This window comes from Sinohyriopsis cumingii, chromosome 6, assembly GCF_028554795.1.
Source record: "Sinohyriopsis cumingii isolate HCF-2022 chromosome 6, ASM2855479v2, whole genome shotgun sequence".
Lineage (NCBI taxonomy): Eukaryota > Metazoa > Mollusca > Bivalvia > Unionida > Unionidae > Sinohyriopsis > Sinohyriopsis cumingii.
The window spans coordinates 62,233,563-62,254,230 of record NC_142966.1 but is presented as its reverse complement, the minus strand read 5'-3'; the positions used below and the strand labels follow the sequence as shown (position 1 = coordinate 62,254,230).

Below are 20,668 nucleotides of genomic sequence, written 5' to 3'. Positions count from 1 at the left end.
TCGTTAACAAGAAGTTCACCGATTGGCTGTGTCTTTGATTTATTCTTATGTTACTACCAATCAGTTATTGTACGAAACATGTTACTTCTGTAATTCGTGAGGCAGGAACGATCGATGACAATCAGCTGTACTCAACACACTCAGAAGACGTTCTTGTGGCGGAAGACATCGATTATATGTACAAAGATTTCTCACCTAGGATTACATGATAAGGATGTATAAACTTCAGTTGAGGCTTATACTCCTCTCAGATTGTTGATAAAAGATTGATACAAAACAGTACGCCAAGCAATTGATTGATAAAATAACTGAACACTCTTTGAGATATAATTCTTTAAGTAATCCTGTTTCTGTATAAAGGTGGATGGGATGTGGACATTTTCCCAATGCAATACCATCTGGTAAGTAATCTATGAAAATCATATTATAGATGAGTACGTAAATATTTTTCTTACTAACATTTTACTGGATTTCCGCTTCCACATTTCAGCAAATATTCTTCATTCTTGATTATTTAATCTTTTCTAGAAGTTGTTAAGCTCGAATTACCCAAGAAAAATGATGACTGAATAATCTCAAGAACTTGCCACAAGGAAAAGCACATACTGTACCTAGCGAAAACCACAGGCATACATGTTAACAATGTTCTAAATAGGAGTAGTATAACGATTACACGCTACATTGACAACTTTCCAAGCTATCGCACAACGTTATTAAGTTTGCTTGGGGTCTAGTTCTCTATACTGCATAAATTCAGACGATGATGTGATGGTATGTAAAATAAAAATGTTTTCAATATACTTACATCTAATTAACTCTACGTGGTGTGTTGAAAATCAGTTTGTTCCATAGTGTATTTAGGTAAAATTATTACAAATGCCATTTGCTGAACGAATTTTACCTGTGCAAATGAGTAGATAAACAATTTCACAATGTCAAGGGCTTTAAACATTATAAATTCTAAAAATAATCGGATCGTTTAAAACCAGAATTCATTGTCTAATTGGACGTTTCTATACAGTCTAGTAGGCTTCAAGGAGAATGTAAAATTTAGTAAAATTGTATACATGTCGTTCTTGTTTCATCCAGACCTCACTTACGTTCAATGATCTACTTAAGTAAGTATGTACCACATGGATAAGTGTCTTCATTTTGAAGAATAATAAAATGCATAATAATTGCTGTAATTAACTCTTTTTACCTTTAACAACAAATTTCGTCCTCGAAATTTTCAAGAAATTTGAACATCTACTTTGATAAGTTCTGTTGTACCCATTAAGCAATGTTTATTTTATTTTTTCCTGAAATTTGTACGAACCTAACCACTTGAATCATATATTTACAAATAACAAATTGAACATCTGCTATCTAGATACAACATAAGGTTTGGTCTAATTCCAAATTTTGATACAATACAAGAGCATCATCACATGAAATCAAACTGACACAAAATAAAGAAATCTTGAGACAAGTTTTAAGAAACTATGAATACAAAGATTAAAATTGGCATTAGATGAGCACAGAAAGGAACAGACTAATGACTTAATGAATGGTTTAAGCAAGGAAAGACTAGTGGTTTAATGAATACAACCACAGTAGAAATTTTCCAGAAGATTGAACTAAATAAAAATTATTTCATTCATTTTCGGAGTGACCTATAAAACGGTGACAAACATTATACTTGCATAGGATTATGTCTATACGAATTACTAATCCTTCTGAGCGCTCATAAATATCAGAATTCCTTACAGACGAAGAAAAATGAGGGCTCTGAAGACACACATTTGAATATTTTATAACCATTCAGGAGAGCATGATGTTCAGCTAGCATCACAGTAGTTTCAATATTTTAATTGCATCGATTTATAACGCGTTTCTTCTTCTCAAGCATGATTATTATTTGCATCACATCTATGTATGCCTTCCATATCCGAAATAATGTATCGAAATATGAGTGAGTTACGCTACAATAGATTCAGCATGATGCATCTAGAATTGTAACTCGCTTGCACGTGTACCACGTACATTGCAGTCCCACTGCACACAGCACAGACTCAGATCGGCTGGCGCATAATTCGTCGGCAGATATGGTTCTGTACAGTTTGTTAGGAGATTTCAGTAAAACAAACAAGATAGACCCTAATATGGAGGCGCAGGATGCTACGGTAGATCGGGATCTTTCTTGTCAGCAGTTTAACTCGACATACAGATAAGTACATACGGTGCTGTATAATGGGAAACGAATCTCTGACATCAGGAAGAAAAGTTTCAGCTTTTCCCTGTTTCATAAAATAGTAAATTATATGGTCCCTACATATCTTAAATCTATCATTTCTTTTCTGGTTGAAAATCCATTTACTCTCATAGTGATATTGATTTGATAATACACATGATGCGTACCATCCAACATTTTACTTTCTATCCAAGAATGCAGGCCCGGTCCTAGGATGTGCGGGGCCCAAGGCAGCATGCAAGGCAGCATGCAGGGCCCAATGCAGCAAGCGATGAGCGCGGGGCCCCAAGAAAAACAATTGCATTCCGGCGATTGTCTCGTTTGCCTTGCCCTAGGGCCGGGCCTGCAAGCACGATCCAACTTTGGAAGTAGCTTTCATCTGAACGCTTCCAGTCTCGGTCTTTGGAAGAATTTAAGATATTGATAGAACAGTAAAAGTGGTGAAATACTCAATACTTTCCTAACCAAGCTGAGATACAACTATACTAATTAAAAAAGTTATCCATTTTTGGGTTTGCTTATGGAATTTCTAAACATATTTTCTTAGATCGTCAGAAATTGTCAGCAACAAAGAGTAAAACTGTATATACCCAACGAATCTTATCTTTTCAACGCTATTTTGAATGGATATTACAATATCGAATAATGATTTTAAAAAACAAAACAAAACTAGGTTGAAGAGAGAAAACAAACCTATTTGGTTCATTATAAGTTTACTGCATCATTTGCTTTTCTGATTTTTCCCTAAAGTCATTTTCTGTTTTTTCTCGACTTTTTGTCTGTTCGTATCTTTTTTATATTATTCCGTACTTCCCTTTTTCTCGTTTTTTCTCTCTTCCTTTCTTCAATATTGCGACATTCTTATTTTAAGTTTATGTATGATGTATTTAATTTATTTACTCTTAGTTTTTATCTGTTTATTATTTGCTATAAATAACTGCAACTCACGAATGTCTCCTGATGTGCATAAATTAACTTGTTCATCGTTTTGTGGGGTTTTGTGCCATTTTTCAACACATGATAGGCTATACTTTCCTGACAGTATTTTAGTGAGAACGACCGACTCACGGAAAGATATTAGCATGCTTTCTCACATGCCAACGCCGGTTGAGATGCGACTCGAACTCAAGCCGACAGAAGTGAGTTGTTAGTGATCATCAAAGGCGAGCGCCTTAGATAGCTCTGCCCAACGGCCTGCTTGTTGGAACCAATTCAAATTCAACACTTTTAATAATGGCAACACAATTTTTAAAACAAGCAGACGGTAGTTTTGCGCAAGTTGCCTCAATTCCGAGAAACCCAAATCATTTTTTCAAGGAAATTCCAACATTTTTTTGTGTCCAGACATACATAAAATCTCACATGAATTGAATTTTTCTTCGTTATAACCTGTTTGTAGTGAAGATAAGCGCGAATGTTTATATTTAATTTTCACTGGGAAATAAATTCTATGATCAACAAATTAATTTCTTTTGAATTTGTCATTTATGTTAGTTTCAATTTAAAAAGACCCATCCACTGTTACACAAAACATTTAAGTCACTTGCAAAGATGTTCATTCAGTCATGACCCTGTTTCCATATACTTTTATACATGTCCCAGTTTAGATATATACCATTACCTGAATGTGTATATCTACACACATTCATCAACCAACCCTAAGTTTTGTTTTTGTTTCCCTTTCTATTTCTTCATTTTAATTAACATAGCAATTTCAAACGCTGACTGACTTTATTCCGGAATCTACCCTCAGTTGGTTCCCATGCTTTTCTCAATGTATTGTAAACGGTTTAGGATCTAGTTCAGTGGTTCCCAACCTACTTTGGCCACGACCCTAAAAGATAATGTTTGTGTGCCTCACAACCCCGTTTCCACATTTTTATAAATTTCCCACCAACACACAGTCCTGGCGACACTCCGTGACCCTCAAGAACGTCCTCGCGAGTCTGATTTGGATCGCGACCTGTGGTGCTTGTGAACCATTGATTTAGCTGTACGATGCAGGACATCTTATTTGTAGAATTTATATTTACAGGATAGGTTAGCATCAAGAGCTCATAATGCTTTAAAAATAGACTAATGGCCTTGACATTTCGTTTGCTGGGGACAAAATCAACCCGTCTCTTCATTTACGAGTGCGTTTCAGTTTTTGAAACCCGTTCCGAAATTGTTTTACATTTATTAGTACAAAATGTAACTTGAATTGATCAATAAAACATTCATAGGAAAGAGCAAATACACAGTCGTATCAGTAGCTGCATATGAACTAAAACTAAAAACTAGTTTACAATTATTTTTAAACATCAAGAAGTATGGGCAAACATCAAGAAGTAAGGGCAAACATCAACGAGTATAGGCAAACGTCAACAAGCATGGGCAAACGTCAACAAGTATAGGCAAATATCAACAAGTATGGGCAAACATCATAAAGCATGGACAAACATCAAGAAGCATGGACAAACGTCAACAAGCATGGGCAAACATCAGGAAGTATGGGCAAACATCAACGAGTATAGGCAAATATCAACAAGTATGGGCAAACATCAACAAGCAATGGACAAACATCAACAAGCATGGCCAAACGCCAAGAGGCATGGGCAAACATCAACAAGTACGGGCGAACATCGACATGCATGGTCAAACATCAACGAGTATGCGCAAACGTCAACAAGCATGGGCAAACGTCAACAAGCATGGGTAAACATCAACGAGTATGGGCAAACACCATAAAGCATGGACAAACATCAACGTGTATGGGCAAACATCAACAAGCATGGACAAACATCAACGAGTATGAGCAAACATCAACAAGCATGGGCAAACGTCAACAAGCATGGGAAAACGTCAATAAGCATGGGCAAACGTCAACGTGTATGGGCAAACATGCTCTTTTAAATTATTCTACTTCCGAGTAGTTTTCAAGTTGAATAATTGTGCAGTAGAGAAATGTTCTGTTCTCATTGGTATCCGCTGTCTTTCTTTAGAGTTACTCACCTTGTTCAAGACTGTTTAAAGTCCTTTATTTGCATGTAAATGAATTTGTACACAATATTTTAAGAAACAGCAACAACAACAAAATTAATTGAACTGAATATGAAAATTCATAGTGTTGTGTTTCGTTGTTATGTATGCAGATATCGAATTGGCGTTGAATTTAAATACCCAGTTATTGGAAGTTTTTCTATGTACACCATTTGGTATCACAAAACGTTTCTTTTCTATTTTATCGTTCTACTATCGATTTTGAAAACTATTACTTTCAGATTAATAATTTTAATCTGCTTACATCAGAATGAAACTTAAAACTTTTACGACACTTTGATAGATTAAAACTTTTACGACACTTTGATAGAATAAAACTTATACAACACTTGATAGATTAAAACTTTTACGACACTTGATAGATTAAAACTTTTACGACACTTTGATAGAATAAAACTTTTACGACATTTGATAGAATAAAACTTTTATGACAATTGATAGATAAAAACTTTTACGACGCTTTGAGAAATTAAAACTTTTACGACACTTTGATAGATTAAAACTTTAGTTCACATGACGCTTATTAGTGCAAAGGAAATGCAAGTTAAATGTGATTAATACGGAAATGCAAGTTAAATGTGATTAATCTGGAACAGCTTTCGTTATCTGGAATCAGGTCACAGTGCATCCACTTGCAAGAATTATATATCGCATATGCCATTCAGAGCGTGATTTTGCTTTGATTCAGTAAGTTTATTTTTCCTTTAATCCAAATGAAGAGAAAATGGATTGCAATCGGTATAAAGCTGGAATTCTCTTTTTCATCTTTAAATTCAATTTTGTAGTTCTTGTATTGATTGAAAAGGTCAAATTAATTTAGTCAATTTTAATTCAGTGCAACAGTAGGCATATTTTGCATGATAAAAATGGTTACGAAATACATCCAATATTTCATTTTATGATTCGCATATTTTTATATATTGTTTTGATTTATAATTCTACATTTCGATTAAACATTTCAAGCGATGGCATCAAAAATTGATCGTTGTCGCCTTCTCTTCGAAATAAAAGCAAATAAACTCACGCTAATACTTAAGCGAGAAAGATCAAAATATGCAAAGGTTCAGCTAATAACCATTTGCTATTGATGCATTGATTCTTTACACATATGGGACTGACATCCGACATCAGCGCAGAAATATATATTATTATTTGTTCATTTTTGTACACATAACATGGATTTTAGTCATTTATGATCTTTGCGAACAATTTTTCAAATGAGAGTAAATTAAAAGAGTCAAAGTCGACTTTTTTGTTCATATGTTTTATCAGTCCTTCGTGCTTTGGGGGAAGGGAATGCTTGTTCTTATGTGGCTGGTTCTATTGTCGTTCTTAGATCAGTCTATATAGGTTCACTAAGCTGATCAAAGCTAGTAATATTCAACCTGCTAAAAGATCAGCAAACAACGGCGACTTCTCATCGTATGATTTTCTTCAGCTTAGAAAGAAATTCCGTAATTAATCATAAACTTTTTTGGACGATTACAATCAATATGACACTGGCCAAAATAAAGTGATTTTTAACAACCAATGCACTATCTTCATTATCATTTATAATCACCCCAATGGACATTGTTGAGCAGCCCTGGCATATTTGTATATCAATAAACCTTTGAACCGGTTGCAGATGAATATTGCCATCCATCTTGAGGCACGAATTTTCTGATATCTCGAGATAACGTTTAGGCATCAAACTAATTAAATTCAGTTATTTTCTATTTCAATGTTCCTTTCCAAACTTTCACGGTTTTTAAAGATCAACAGCTTATTTTACTATGTTTCGTTCTAAACATTACATTGAAACTGTATCATTTAGGATATGACTGACTACATTAAAATAATTTCTGTAAAACTCGACTCCCTCATCCAGGATAATTGTTTTTCATTGGTCCTGTACCCCATGCAAACTAAGATATTTTTGTAAACATTTCTGTGCAACAAAACCTCATACCCCCATCTACAAATCAAGTCAACAATTTCTTATTTACAAATACAATTAATTTAGTGTAGAAATATGCTTATGTTCTAAACATTCTACCCTTTGGATACAAAGTTTGTCATTACAGTGACGCGTGGACTTGGGAAAGACCATTTTCCATGATCTCATCTTTAAGTACGAGATGGCCCTTCATCATTTATTTCTTTGATATCAAAATATGATTGAGAATACCTTACAAAGTTTTTACCGAGAATTTTACCAGCGCAAACCGTAAAAGCAGGCATGGGGACGATACAACTATTGAGTGTGAGATTATTTTTTTTACCAGTCACAAACAAGGTTACATTGGAAAGGTCATTTCCGATTGCCTGACAGAGGAAACTCAAATTCAGAGATTTTACGACGCACAAAAGAAGTTACATTGAAGGTAATTTCCGATTGCCTGGTATTAGAAATTCAACATCAGACCCACGCTTGGAGTTGTATGATCTCTGTGCCAGTAATTTAACTAAATGGTTCATTGCATCAGATTTCATTGAAATATATTCTCAGCAGACTGACAACTTGATGTAGAAAAGATGGTCTGTGTAGATTTGAATACTTGATCGTGATTATGTCGTGTAGAGAGACTTCGTGAAGGACCATTAAATCTACTGTGGGGCAGGACCTTTGAAAAATAAAAGGGGGATTAGTTAATATAATCAAATGTCATTTAAATTCGAATAGTTTCAATTTAATTGATTATATTCATGTTCAGTTGAACGCATCTTGGTGTACATAGAACTGGATTTCGTTTAATTTATGACCATTTTGTTTTATTGACTCTTGCCATTAGTGTTTACAGAATCTTTATTACGCTGTTGATGCTGTATTTCATCACCAAGAGGATTCTACCTTCTCCATAATTGTCATGCCATTGACGAAATTCAGTGTAAGATTTCATACCCACGTTAATATCATTTATGTTACCTATACAGAATTACATAGGTCTCAGAGTCTATTGAAGACGAATTTCCTTAGGAAAGGGCCGTTTGAGGTAGCTCAGTTGGAAGAGCGTCGGATTCGTAATGCAAATGGCCTATGTTAGGTACTTGTTATGAACAGGCTTATTATATCAGTGGGGAAAGACAATTCTTTCACATTTTCTCGACATGATGTAGCAAATATTGTGTTGTCAAGTGCCGGTCAAAGCTAACCAACAACGAAAACCATACATCCAACATCATAAGTCTAAATCATTTGGGCACGAGGCAGTTAATTCCTGATGCTACCTGGCTTTGAAAAGCAGCAAATATTACAAGACGCTTGCATTTGCTTATTCTTCTTTCGATAGCTATGACAACAATACAAATAGTATTTTAGTGCCGCATCAAAATTACGGTCACCTAATTTTCATTTAAAAAGCTTTTTATTTGCAAGAATGTTTCCTATATGAAACTCTAAACTTAATATACAGCTTTTCTTCGCTTTTCCCGGCAGCGAGCAGGATCATTGTCGTACGTTCAGTGGTCGTTCTTTGTTAAATTTGTGTTACCTAAACAAATACGGGTTTCACTGATATTTTAAACAGCATATTAACATGTTCACAGTAGGTCAATTGTTAAGACACTTCGTTTTTACATCCATCAAACGTTATGATGTCAAGAGCTGGTCAGTGTTCGGGAAACTTCGCTTCAACAAATATAATTGTAAATGAACTTTGAACTTTTGATGCCGTCTGAAAGTAGTTGATTACATGCTTTATGTTGAACGGCGATTTGCTGCGAACCAGCAGCTGTTGTATTACACAATCAAGGTATGGAGACACTGGCAGTTGTGGGGGGTCTATTAGCTTCGTGTTCGCCGTATACAGTCCGTAACCACAATATATTTCCGTCTATAAAAGGGCTCACTTTAATGTCTGCTTTTCAAACTAAATGCTTAAAGTAAGAAGAATTAAATTTTGTTTCTGGGAAAACAATTTTCACTCTTTCAAGTCTCCATAAAAAATCCCGTCACGGGAAATTAATTTTCAAACAGACAACGGCGTTGTTCAAGCCGTGAAAACGAATATCGGTGGTCTCTAGTGTTGGGATATTGATAACTGTTTGTTAGCTGCTTTATCTGTTTTTCAGTCTCTGTTACTGATGTCAGTCGCACATGCGGGAATTGTTGATTTTACCGACCCTTCTTTTTATTTTAATAAGCATAGTTGTGGGATGAGAGACAACCGTCGCTTTTAAAGATCCTAATGGAAGCTACTTTTTATTTAGAATTGAAAACATTTCTGATATAAATCATAATTACCAAGAGTTTCATATTTAAGGATAATTCCGTTATTGCTAATGAATACATGTCTTTATGTAGCGCGGATAGAAGTTGACATCATTAGAAAACTTACAAAAGGTAATTTTAGCATACTGGTCAATATTCTAATTCTAGTAAGTTAACATAGTCATTTTTCTATGACCTTAGCCCCAATCCCGTGTCAGAACCCCCAGCAATTTACACTTTGAAAAAATCTTAGACAAGCTTGGGTATGGATCTTTTAAGCTACCAGGTTACACATTCATCTCAAATTCTCTAGCGATTAAAATTTGGTTTGAATACTGAGCTATGTTCCTATGGAAAGAACGCTCGAATAATCGTCTTAATATCATATTGTTGAAGAGGAGCTGCAACTAAAGTTAACATATTGTCGAGGAGGGGCTAAAGCTGAAATGAAACACAGAGTCGAGGAGGGATTACAACTGAAATGAACCGTTCAGACGAGGAGGTACTACAGCTGCGTAATAACTGAAACAAGATCTTTTAAACAGAATCTAACAATGTATCCAGATTCACGAGGTGCGGAAAAAATGAGCAAACAGCCAGACACTCAGCGAAAGCGAAATGACCAAATCTTCAAAGTATGGTCAGACATTGAAATTACAGTGCCATCTATGTCACACCGAGGCATTTTCATGCATCTCTGTAACCAGCTCAGTCTCAGAGTAGTTGATTTGATCAGTATCCCCACTTTTCCTCATTTACTAAAAGGCACGTGCCTGAAATATTTCTCAATGGATCACTGTTAAAGACAGACAGTAAAACTGCTTTCTCTTGACTGGGTCATTGAAATAACATTAAAAAATCAATACAGCTTTTCATTTGATCCTCAGTCAATCCAAGGTTATCCATCTGAGCTTTATAGTACGACCTGTTGTAATTCGCGTAGGCAAGTGGACCATTGGCCATTCAAAAAGGCGGTTGTTTTTTTATTTTTATCTACCACGTTCATCGATCCACGTCTAGCGAATGATTAAATGGATGATTAGTTTGCACTTTGCCAGTTGATTGTCTGCAATTGTAAATTCACGTGATTCTGCCTGATATTGTTCATAAATACCCGCAGTGTGCGAATATTAATAAACTCACGAATGAATTTGCATTGCGTTAAAATCAAAGAAAAATGCAGGTATATGAATTAAAAATGTAATGAACTGCACAAATCAGCGTCCACTAGATGTACGGACTAAATGAAGTGGGGTCTTAAAAATAGCGATGAATAATGACTTAGCTGTCAAATGCTGGTTGTTAGATAGGGCGCCATTCGTGATATTTCACATTTGTAGCCTCTTGTGAATTTTGTTGTCAATTGCATGGTGCTGTTTGCATATTTTAGGAAACAAAACCTGCATAAAAATGTAGAGGAAATATATAATCCCTATTTTCCAGAGAAAAGTCGGTTGATGGCCAGTATGAACAATTATTTTCACCACTTCACGGTACAGGAACTTCTGGAATAAACCGTGTAGCGGTTTTAAGTGAATTATATGCTCCTATAGGCAATTTTGCCTCAGGTCGGGGCCGGCGCCAGACTCGGTCAGACTATCTGGCGCCCTAGGCAAGGTTAGATTCTGGCGCCCCCCCCCCCCGGAAAATATCAATTTCAAAATGTATAAAAAATAATGTTTTTAAAAAAATGCGCCCCCTGAAATCAGCGCTCTAGGCGGCTGCCTAGTTTGCCTATATGGTAGCGTCGGCCCTGCCTCAGGTAAATATATATTCGTCACAATCAGTATTAAAAAAAAGTTTCGAGAAATAATGCTATCCTTACGTTTAAAATATACAAACTATATAACAGTTATATTATCAAATTCACGTTATAAAAAGGGATGAAACTAGAAATGTTATATTTTCTGAACCTAAACCCCACAAGGCAAAACAACTCGACATTCTGAACCTACACACACATGCCAAAACAAATCGACAATCTGAACCTACACACCACATGCGACTTGTTATGTCGAAATACTTATGCCGAAGCAGTTGGCTAACTAACGTGAGAGTATGAGCGTGACATTGAAAAGGAGTCTTTGAAAAGATATCTTATAAATTACATCCAACTGATCATTCAAATGTCCGAAAGCCGAGTATTGAAAAAAAATCACAGATAAGTCGATAATCAAAAACCGTTTAAGACTTTTGAAGAAAAGAAACAACAACAACCAGTTTAAACAACAAAAGAACCAGTTATCTTTAGTGGTCATTGTTGAGTTTATATTCTAAGCCTCGTTTTCATTCATTATGTGAATAAAGTAATATTGGGCTAATATGTTGTATAGGGTAACACATAATTGCTGATTCGATGTTATATGTATCCGATATCATTCATCTAGAAACATCAATTACATTGATTCAACAAAGCGATACTAAAAGCACTAACATTTTGTTTTTCGTCTTCAAATTAAATTATTCATATTCACTAATGGTTTACAAAAGAGTAATCTATTCACATCACTAACTTGAATTCTCAAATGCTTTTTCTATGATATAAAGAAACCCAATATGGACTAATCAAGTTTACAAACATCAAACAAAATCTTGTGAAATGAAAGGGTAAGATAAAACTCCACGCATTTAATCACGGAATTGTGGACATTTAAGAACTTTTGAGCTCCTATCACTTTCCTAAATTTAAGACAGTATTACAGTAAATTGTAAACGCTGGCAAGAACAAAAGAAAACATCCATATATAATCACATTTCAAAATATACAAGTAGTCGAAGGCCAGCCATTTTTGAGAGCAAACATTGGCAAGCAAAACTCTATCCTGTCAACCTGAGTTTTTTTTTTAAAAATCAACCTGACTTACAATAGTTCATCTTTAACTGGCGAGGCAGATCAATAGAAAATGAGATGATAAGTATTTACACACGTATTTAATTACAGACCCAATCACTGTCAACATTAGAAGCATATCAAAATCATTTCAACAAAACTCTAATCGGGTAACATTTGACACCTCCTCCGTAGGTAGTGGGTGTCAAGCTATAAGTTATGTGTTCCCATAAGCTCCCGCATTCATTAAATTTCTCAAACTTTCTTCTAAAATGGTGAGAAAAGTTGCTTCTGATATTTCAGACAATACTGGCAATTTCTTAAAAGGACGAAAATGTAAATAAGATGCCAAGTGGCTACTGAGTTTAAACATTATGTACAAGGGAATCTTTCTACTTTTGCTAATAGAGTTGAGGAAATCCTCATTTTTTTCCTTCATGAATAAAGAATAAATCTTTATATTTTTTTGTGGCGAATTAAAGATATTATGATTATATATGCCTGCTTACTGTTGAGTGGAAAATCTTTGCTGGCGACACACAATAAGAAAGCCATGACAATATTCCCAATCTGAGAAAGTAAAATTGGGACGTTTGGTTAAACCCGGCACAGATCGACTTTAAGTGAATGTGCATATATGGATTCTGAAACAAATACGTCACAGATGGACATTCCGATTTTATAACACCTGATATCGTATTTGTTGGTAGGAGTTGCTATTTATATAAGACCAATGCAACTGTAAGGGACCGACCATTTAATTTTCGGGGTTGTTGGTGTGGGGTAGCTAAGATTACCTTTAAAAAACAGACTATTTTGGTTTTTATTTTACATCAGAAATATCTTTCTTTAAACCTTTAAATTAATTTAGGCACAATACATTCTATTATCATTTAAATCAAGGCAAGACTGTCTTTTCAAGCTATTCAGTGGCAAGAAATTTGTCTGAAAGAAATATCCCTCCCACACATCACCGACCCGTCCGAAAAGTAAATGTTCATTTAGTAATGGACTACGGTACATGACATTATAAAGTAAAGTAAGGTCTGATTAAAATATATTTTACTATATCCCCAGTGCCCACCCCTATAAAAATGACAATGTTATTGTTTACGTTAGTGGCCACCTTTCATTCTTACAAGTGTACATAACGCGTATTTCAGATTGATTGTTGCAGACTTAACGCTCCGAATTCGTTTTCTTCCTGTAAGCGTACGAAACAATAGCAGATGTTTTAATGTTTTGTAGTTAGTAATTCCTTTATCACTGGTTCTAAATGATATGTGTTTCATTTTCCTCCAGATACAAGTACTCAAGTTGAGTGAAATAATGCTGATGAGCATTTTTTCCTTCTTACATCGCCGTCGATCTCTGCCAGAATAAGAGTTGTATTTCAAGAGTTGGTGATCAAAGCGAGTAAATTAAGAAATCAGATTGCAAGACATGCCAGACAACTATTAACAATGAAAGTGTCATGTTCAAAGTGGGTCCAGCTTCTCTTCATCGTAATTCAGCGATTCTTTGATCTAGGTAAGTTTTGTGTATAAGTCTGTGACGAATAATAAAATATTTGTTTGAAAAGGCACTTGTCCTCTAAATACATCAGTAATTGACTAAAACGAAAGATGCTAAGAATAAATGATACTATGTTTAGAAGTTTAGATGTTTAGACTATCAAGGTCGCAAGTGTTAATCAAAATTGTGAGATAAGTACGGTGTAGATTGGTGACGTGAATCTTTTTGTTAGAGAAAAATAGTAAGTAATGCAAATATATATAAATATATATATATATATATATATATATATATATATATATATATATATATATATATATATATATATATATATATATATATATATATATATATATATATATATATATATATATATATATATATATATATATATATAATATGTAGCTATATAATACTGACGCCAAGCATATTCACTATGTAGTCCAAAGTTAACTACTCGTGTAATTAAATTGAAAATCTACACATTGGCGACAAAGAACCTATATTGGTTAAATAACCGTAGAGGCTTGAAACATAAAGCGCATTCGTAGAGACCTAATATTTGTATGACAAATGTTGTGATGCGTTTAATATTTTGACAGTAATTTTAACTTGATCTGTTTAAATAGCACAACTATTACCCTGTCATTAAAAAAGAAGCAATATTCTAAATAAAAATTAATATAAAATTTAAAAAATGTAAAAAGAGGATAACGTTTTACAATTATTAGTGCTGTGGTTTTGGGTGATTTGAGATATTTTAGCTTACAAGATTTTAGTGATGCTAATTTAACAGGCAATGTTGCTGTTTTCTGGATGAATCAAACTTTAAAATGAAAGGTTATTACATATTTCGGTGACATCCTGACGTGAACCTGTAGAAACAAGGAAAACAACGTCACATTGTATCAGTATTCAATATTGTAATAGTATGTGTGTGTTGACATGTAATAACTGTATGCGTGTGTTGGCTTGTTGCAATAATAGTATGTGTGTCGGGTTGTAGTAATAATAGTGTGTGTGTGTGTGTGTGTGTGTGTGTGTTCGCTTGTCGAAGAAAATGAACAAAGACAGTGTATTTTAAGACATGTTAGCACTTAGAACGGAAATATGTTTACCTACTCAGCTGGTTACCTAGGATGTAGGCTAATGCCATCATATAAATTAACCCTTTTCCATTGATCTCCATATAAGTAGGTTGCTTGTGGCTGAAGGAAAGAAATTAATAGTTTCCGAACTTGTCAGGAACCATTTTAGTAATATGGAAGCTTAGCATCATGTACTTTCTTATCCATTAACAAGAGCATCCTAAATCTGGAGCACATGAAGAACTAATGCTATGTATACTTCCAAGAGATAGTGCTACTTTATAAACGCTAGAAAGAGACCATGAGAGTGCATGTGGCTTAATAGACATAGAAGATATACGGAGAGGCAAAAGAGTATTTGTGCCTTGATTGTCAGAGACACAAAGATAAGAGTAAGTAGTCGTAAATGGGGATTTGAAACAGCAATCAGCATAATAGAATGACGCCTTTTGGAACTCTCCGGCCCTAACTGTACTGTTGCGGGTCCTCTAGGACAAGCTTATCTAGCTGAACCTTGGTAATGGGACGCAAAGTATCGTTGCATCAGGTGTATGTGCGCATATAACCTTGATCTTTAATTTGTATGATCAGGCGTGGCTTCCACTACTCCCATTCACTGTCTAGCTCCCTCAAAATCCATTTGACCGCTCAGGTGTCCAAGTGGTCAGAGAGTCCGCATCGGATGCGGGTTCGATGCTGGACGAGTCATACCAAATACTTACAAAAATGGTACTAACAGCTGCCTCGCTTGGCGCTCAGCATATATATGTTAGTGTTAGGACTAGTCAGTCTGGTGTCAGGAGAATGTGACTGGGTGGGACAATGCTACATGCCCGCGGCGTTGACAGAGCCCAACATTCTGTGGGTGACTTAGTCTGCTTTGGCGTCGGATTTTTAGACGTTTGTTATATTGTATAATGCATCGTCAGCTTTGTCTTTGGCGTCCTTCAGAAACATCATTGTCGGCCCTGCGCTGACTGCATAGTGGTCACAGTTACGGTCGAAGTCGAGGATTGTCGTAACAATGCCGTCGTAGTGATAGTGAATGAGGTGACCGCTGTATTAAATTGTTAACGAGGATTCAAGCACACGATGTAAATGTGGTAGGGTTTTGAGACAACCTCCATGGCAGGCAAAACAATCTGATCGTTGGCGCAGATGCTCACCTTGGTAACATTGGGTCGTGATCTGTCGCTGAACATCATTGTTGATGGCTTCAAAATCTTAGGTGCAAGACGCAAGTTGGGACAAGTGTGCCGAAGTTAAGGGAGAATATTAGCAGCCCAAATGGCCACCAAATGGCTCACCTATAGTGGACCCGCAGCAACGTCAGGCCATCCCCATATTGTGATCCCTTGTGGCTTTTAGAGTGCCTTGGGAAGACTACATCGAAATCCGGCTGCCTCGAACGTCCTGACATAGAGTATTCTGCGCTTGAATGATCCACAACAGTACCGCCACGTTTTTATGAAGACTGTGGATGACGCACACAAGTGTACCCATGTCACCGCCTTAGGATGAGTATTAAACGACATAAAAATGTCTCGATAGAGCCTGATGAGTCATTCTGTGTGGCTCACAAGTTATTCTAGACAAACGGCTTTAACCTACGCTGCAGCCCTGTACGGGCTTTTGCCCGTAGTTTTTGTTGGCTTTCTCAAGCTCGTCCAATATGCGAACGATCAACCCATCACAGCTGGGATGCTAGACCTGTGCATCGAGCCCCGATCGTGTGGGTAATGTCTTCTCTCTATCACATTTATGCAAGATACTCTGTTCTACTATTCATTCTTTGTTTATTTAAGAACGTTGGGTTAGTTCACGTCCCATCGCAATATGGGCATTTCCCCTACCTTTGACCACTGCTTGCTCAGGTATTGGCTGCGGAACATTTTCAGCATTTTCTGCAAGACAGTTTGCCACACTGGTTATCGCATAGGCTGCGGTATCGGCTGTTTTGGGTCAGGTCGCAGCTTCAAGTTGAGACGGTCAAATACTGGAAAGGCTAGTTTTCCCCATATACTAATGACTCATTTCTAAGACCTGACTATAGGCAGAACAATTAGCCGTTTAGAATTTTTGTGTCCACTTTTGTCATCGACCGACGAGCGTTGATATCGATACTTGCTTATCGTCTACATGGAAATACAATTGTTTGTTCCCAATTGGATGGAACGCAAGCCGCAGACATCAACGGTCATTTATTTCTCATATACTAACGACCCTCGTCGGTAAACTGTAGTGTGGTTATCATTTGAGGCTCATACTTGGGCGGCGTCTCCCACACAGTCGTTGAGGTCTTTATTCAACGCCGAATGCCTTCCAGCGCCGCAATCGTCCGTTCCCTAAATTCTTAGATCGTGAAATTGACGTCCTTCACCTCGTCATTGGTTTCTTCTGCGGCCTTTGCGGAGGTTTCAACAGGCGTTTTGTTGAGTTTCTTTTGACCTCGAGGACACTCTTTCAATGCACCATTTGGCGGCGAGTTTATCAGTGTGGTTCTGTACCAGGCATATTTATTGACAGCGCGAAGCCGTTGCAGTATGGTCGCTGCACACGTACGGTATACTTGACAGATAGAAACCCATGGCCAGTCATACACAACCTCATAAAGTCCACTGATGGAATGGATGATCATCCATCGCGCCGTGGATTCTTGCAAGAAGACGTGTAGTTCTTTTCAGAAGATACACTATTAATTTCCTATGGTATTCTCACCAGCAACAAAAGCTCAGTGAGTCAAATTGCATGTGTAAAACTATACTCTATGGCTTCAGTGTACGCGTCGAAGAACGAGCAGATTGCAAAGGTTCGGTTCTTTCATGATACGGATGACCCTGAGTATGTAACTATGACGTATTGACCGCCTCTACATTACGCACTGCAGATCCCGCCCACAAGAGCTGCAAGAGAAGTAACCTTCATCCAATAAAAATATAATACAGTGTTTGCTGGCCTGCATCGTAAAAGTGGCTATACTGATAACTTTCTGCAAATGGTTAGGTCTCTAAGAAAAAGTTCATAAACTCTTCAAATTCTTTCTACGCTTATAACATTGCTTGGATGTGGCTTGGTCGTGACCCCTATTGGGTCCGATCCATTTTTTGTGCCTTGTGGGGCTATGATCGTCTTTGTCAGGTTATATACACCAATCTAGTTTGTCTTTGATACTGATGGATGCATTTTGTGATGAAACTCGGCTTTCGAGGCATTGCTCATGATGGAGGTCAGCCTTGACCCTCAATCTCACCACATTCTTGACTTTTTGGAATACAGTTCGTCTAATGGCGTAGGCCTAATAACTCGACGATATGGACTCTAATATATTCATTCTTAGACTCCCCCCCCCACCTTTGTCTGTATGTAGAGGATGACGTTCGGGGAAGCCGCTCGTATTATGAGGGTCCGCGTCCACAGCCATTTCACTATATATGCTTTCGGTCTCAATCTCTGTCAGCAGATTATCTCTTTCGGTGCAGAATGGACCTTGATGGATGAGTAGGGTGAATGGGGACCTCTTTGTCTCTATATAACTATATACAGTTGGACGAGTAGGGTGAATGGGGACAGCTTTGACTCTATATGACTATATACAATTGGATGAGTATAGTGAATGGGGACATCTTTGTCTCTATATGACAACATACAATTCGATGAGTAGGGTGAATGGGGACCTCTTTGTCTCTATATAACTATATACAGTTGGACGAGTAGGGTGAATGGGGACAGCCTTGACTCTATATGACTATATACAATTGGATGAGTAGGGTGAATGGGGACCTCTTTGTCTCTATATGACTACATACAATTGTGAAGCAATAACAGACGTTTGATTGTCGTCTAACACATCATGCAGCGCTCCGAATAGAGGCCTGAAACATTAAGATATGTCCGAGGGTGTTCATTAAATGTATATGACGATCTTAAATAATTGATTCATCCCAGGTTCTACTGATATGGACCTTGCATCATAACGAAGAAACTACTGACAAACCCACTACCGCAGTATAACTTTCCTCTACGTCTGGTACAATGAAGGCATTATCCTTTTATTCAAAGCATAAACATCAGAAGAAAATAAGAAGAAAAATATAAGACTGCGTTAAGAAAGTTAGACTATTTCATTTCAGCCGAACTCCCAATAAGTTTTGAACTGTAGTATCCAGTATCGTTCCTTATGTGTGCGTTCTAAATAAGTCCAGCCAAGTTAGATTCAGTCAGCAGCACCCAGTGGGACTCAACATAATTCCTAGTTAAGTTATAGTGGTTCACATTTTAATGTTGACTTTGTAACGAATGTTGCTCTTTTGGTTAGACTTTTTCTTTTGTTGTAAAACTAAACGTTTCGGTAACATATTAAGTGGCTCAGATCTTGCATGTTACAATTTTGGTTTTCCATGAGAACATTGTTTTAATAGTGAAGTTAACTCTTGTCGTCGAACTTGAACGATTTGGTCTCGGACATATGTTTACAAATTAGACAATTCTTGTCAATGCATGTGTGCCTGAATTGCTGGTCTTCTTTGAAGTTATCACAGCACGTTCCATATTGGAACTTTGACTAATACCCTTTGCATATCCATAGTACTGAATCAAGTGACAATGCTTTGTAATGACCTCTTGTAATTTTGAAGGAAGATAACGATTAGAGTCAGTTGGTTTAGAACAGAGGTCAGTTTCTATGTTCCACACCAGTTGGGTAGATTAATCATTCAAAGAGATGTTAGACCTATTTCATGACTATGTCGTAAAATTAATCGTAGGAATGAACTCATTGGCGTGTTAAAGAAATATTTTAAAATTGTCGCCCGTTGGGAGTAAAAATGGGTATGTCTAGCATGAAGTTAACATTAATTTCTTTATTCCTAAATGGCAAATATTGGAGAGGGGTGGAACAATGGTGTGAGGCAAGGATTGATTATTTAGTATATTCAATTAGGGCAGTAGTATCATTTATTGCTAGCTGAATTTTTATGTTTCAAGTGTCATTAAAATGATCTCTCTTTTTTTGGGGGGGGGGGGAGGGGGCACATTTTGAAAATAATTTTTTCTTTGAGATACGTAACTAAACACCTCAACATTCTTGTAAACACAGCACGTTAGTGAAAAGTGTTTCACATTAAAAGTTCTCTGGTTCTTTAATGACAAGGGTTAGCTTTAATATATCCATAGAGTAAAAAAATTCCGTAGTTTTAGGATAATATAAGGAGTATTTTAACAGTGACGAGCTATCATGTGCCTTACATCAATGCTCATTTTTATTAATCAGTACATGATGTTTTAAATATTTAATTTGTACTGTTTGTTAGGCGTAGTCAGCATAATTTTGTGTTAAGTTCAATGGTATTAGGTATTTGATCTTGTCAAAAATTAAGTTCACTTTGTTAATGATTAGGGACATTGAAAATATTGTTATTTTGTAAGCAAATATCACATAGATAATATTTTTCTATGAGAGTGGGTTAGTATTAGGATCATTATCAATAGAAGTAATCATATTTATTTCGGTCCGGGTCTAAGACATTGGCATTCCAGATAAAATTGTTATTTCCATAAAATACCTAGCCTGCCGGATGTTTACTACAATTCTTATTCTAATTTTTGTAAAAGATTTTATCCTGGATACGACTAAGAGTGTTCTAGAATGGAAAAATACAATAAATAGGCATAGCTTATCAAGAAAATGAGGGGTTTATATTCTTATTAACTTGAGGAAATTACTCATTCCTGCAATAACATCTGTAGCAGAAATCAGTCTTATTGGTCTG

At 36.3% G+C, this 20,668-nt stretch overlaps 1 protein-coding gene across 1 annotated transcript in view; it reads left to right on the top strand.

Moving 5' to 3' along the window:
• LOC149797067 (carbonic anhydrase-related protein 10-like) overlaps window positions 1-20,668 on the top strand; it is a 132,944-nt gene that overhangs the window by 80,716 nt on the left and 31,560 nt on the right. Inside the window, exon 2 of the mRNA XM_089961742.1 lies at window positions 13,600-13,827. Within this exon, the coding sequence (XP_089817868.1) occupies window positions 13,761-13,827 (67 nt within the window). The 5' untranslated portion in view covers window positions 13,600-13,760. The remainder of the gene's footprint in view (window positions 1-13,599; window positions 13,828-20,668) is intronic.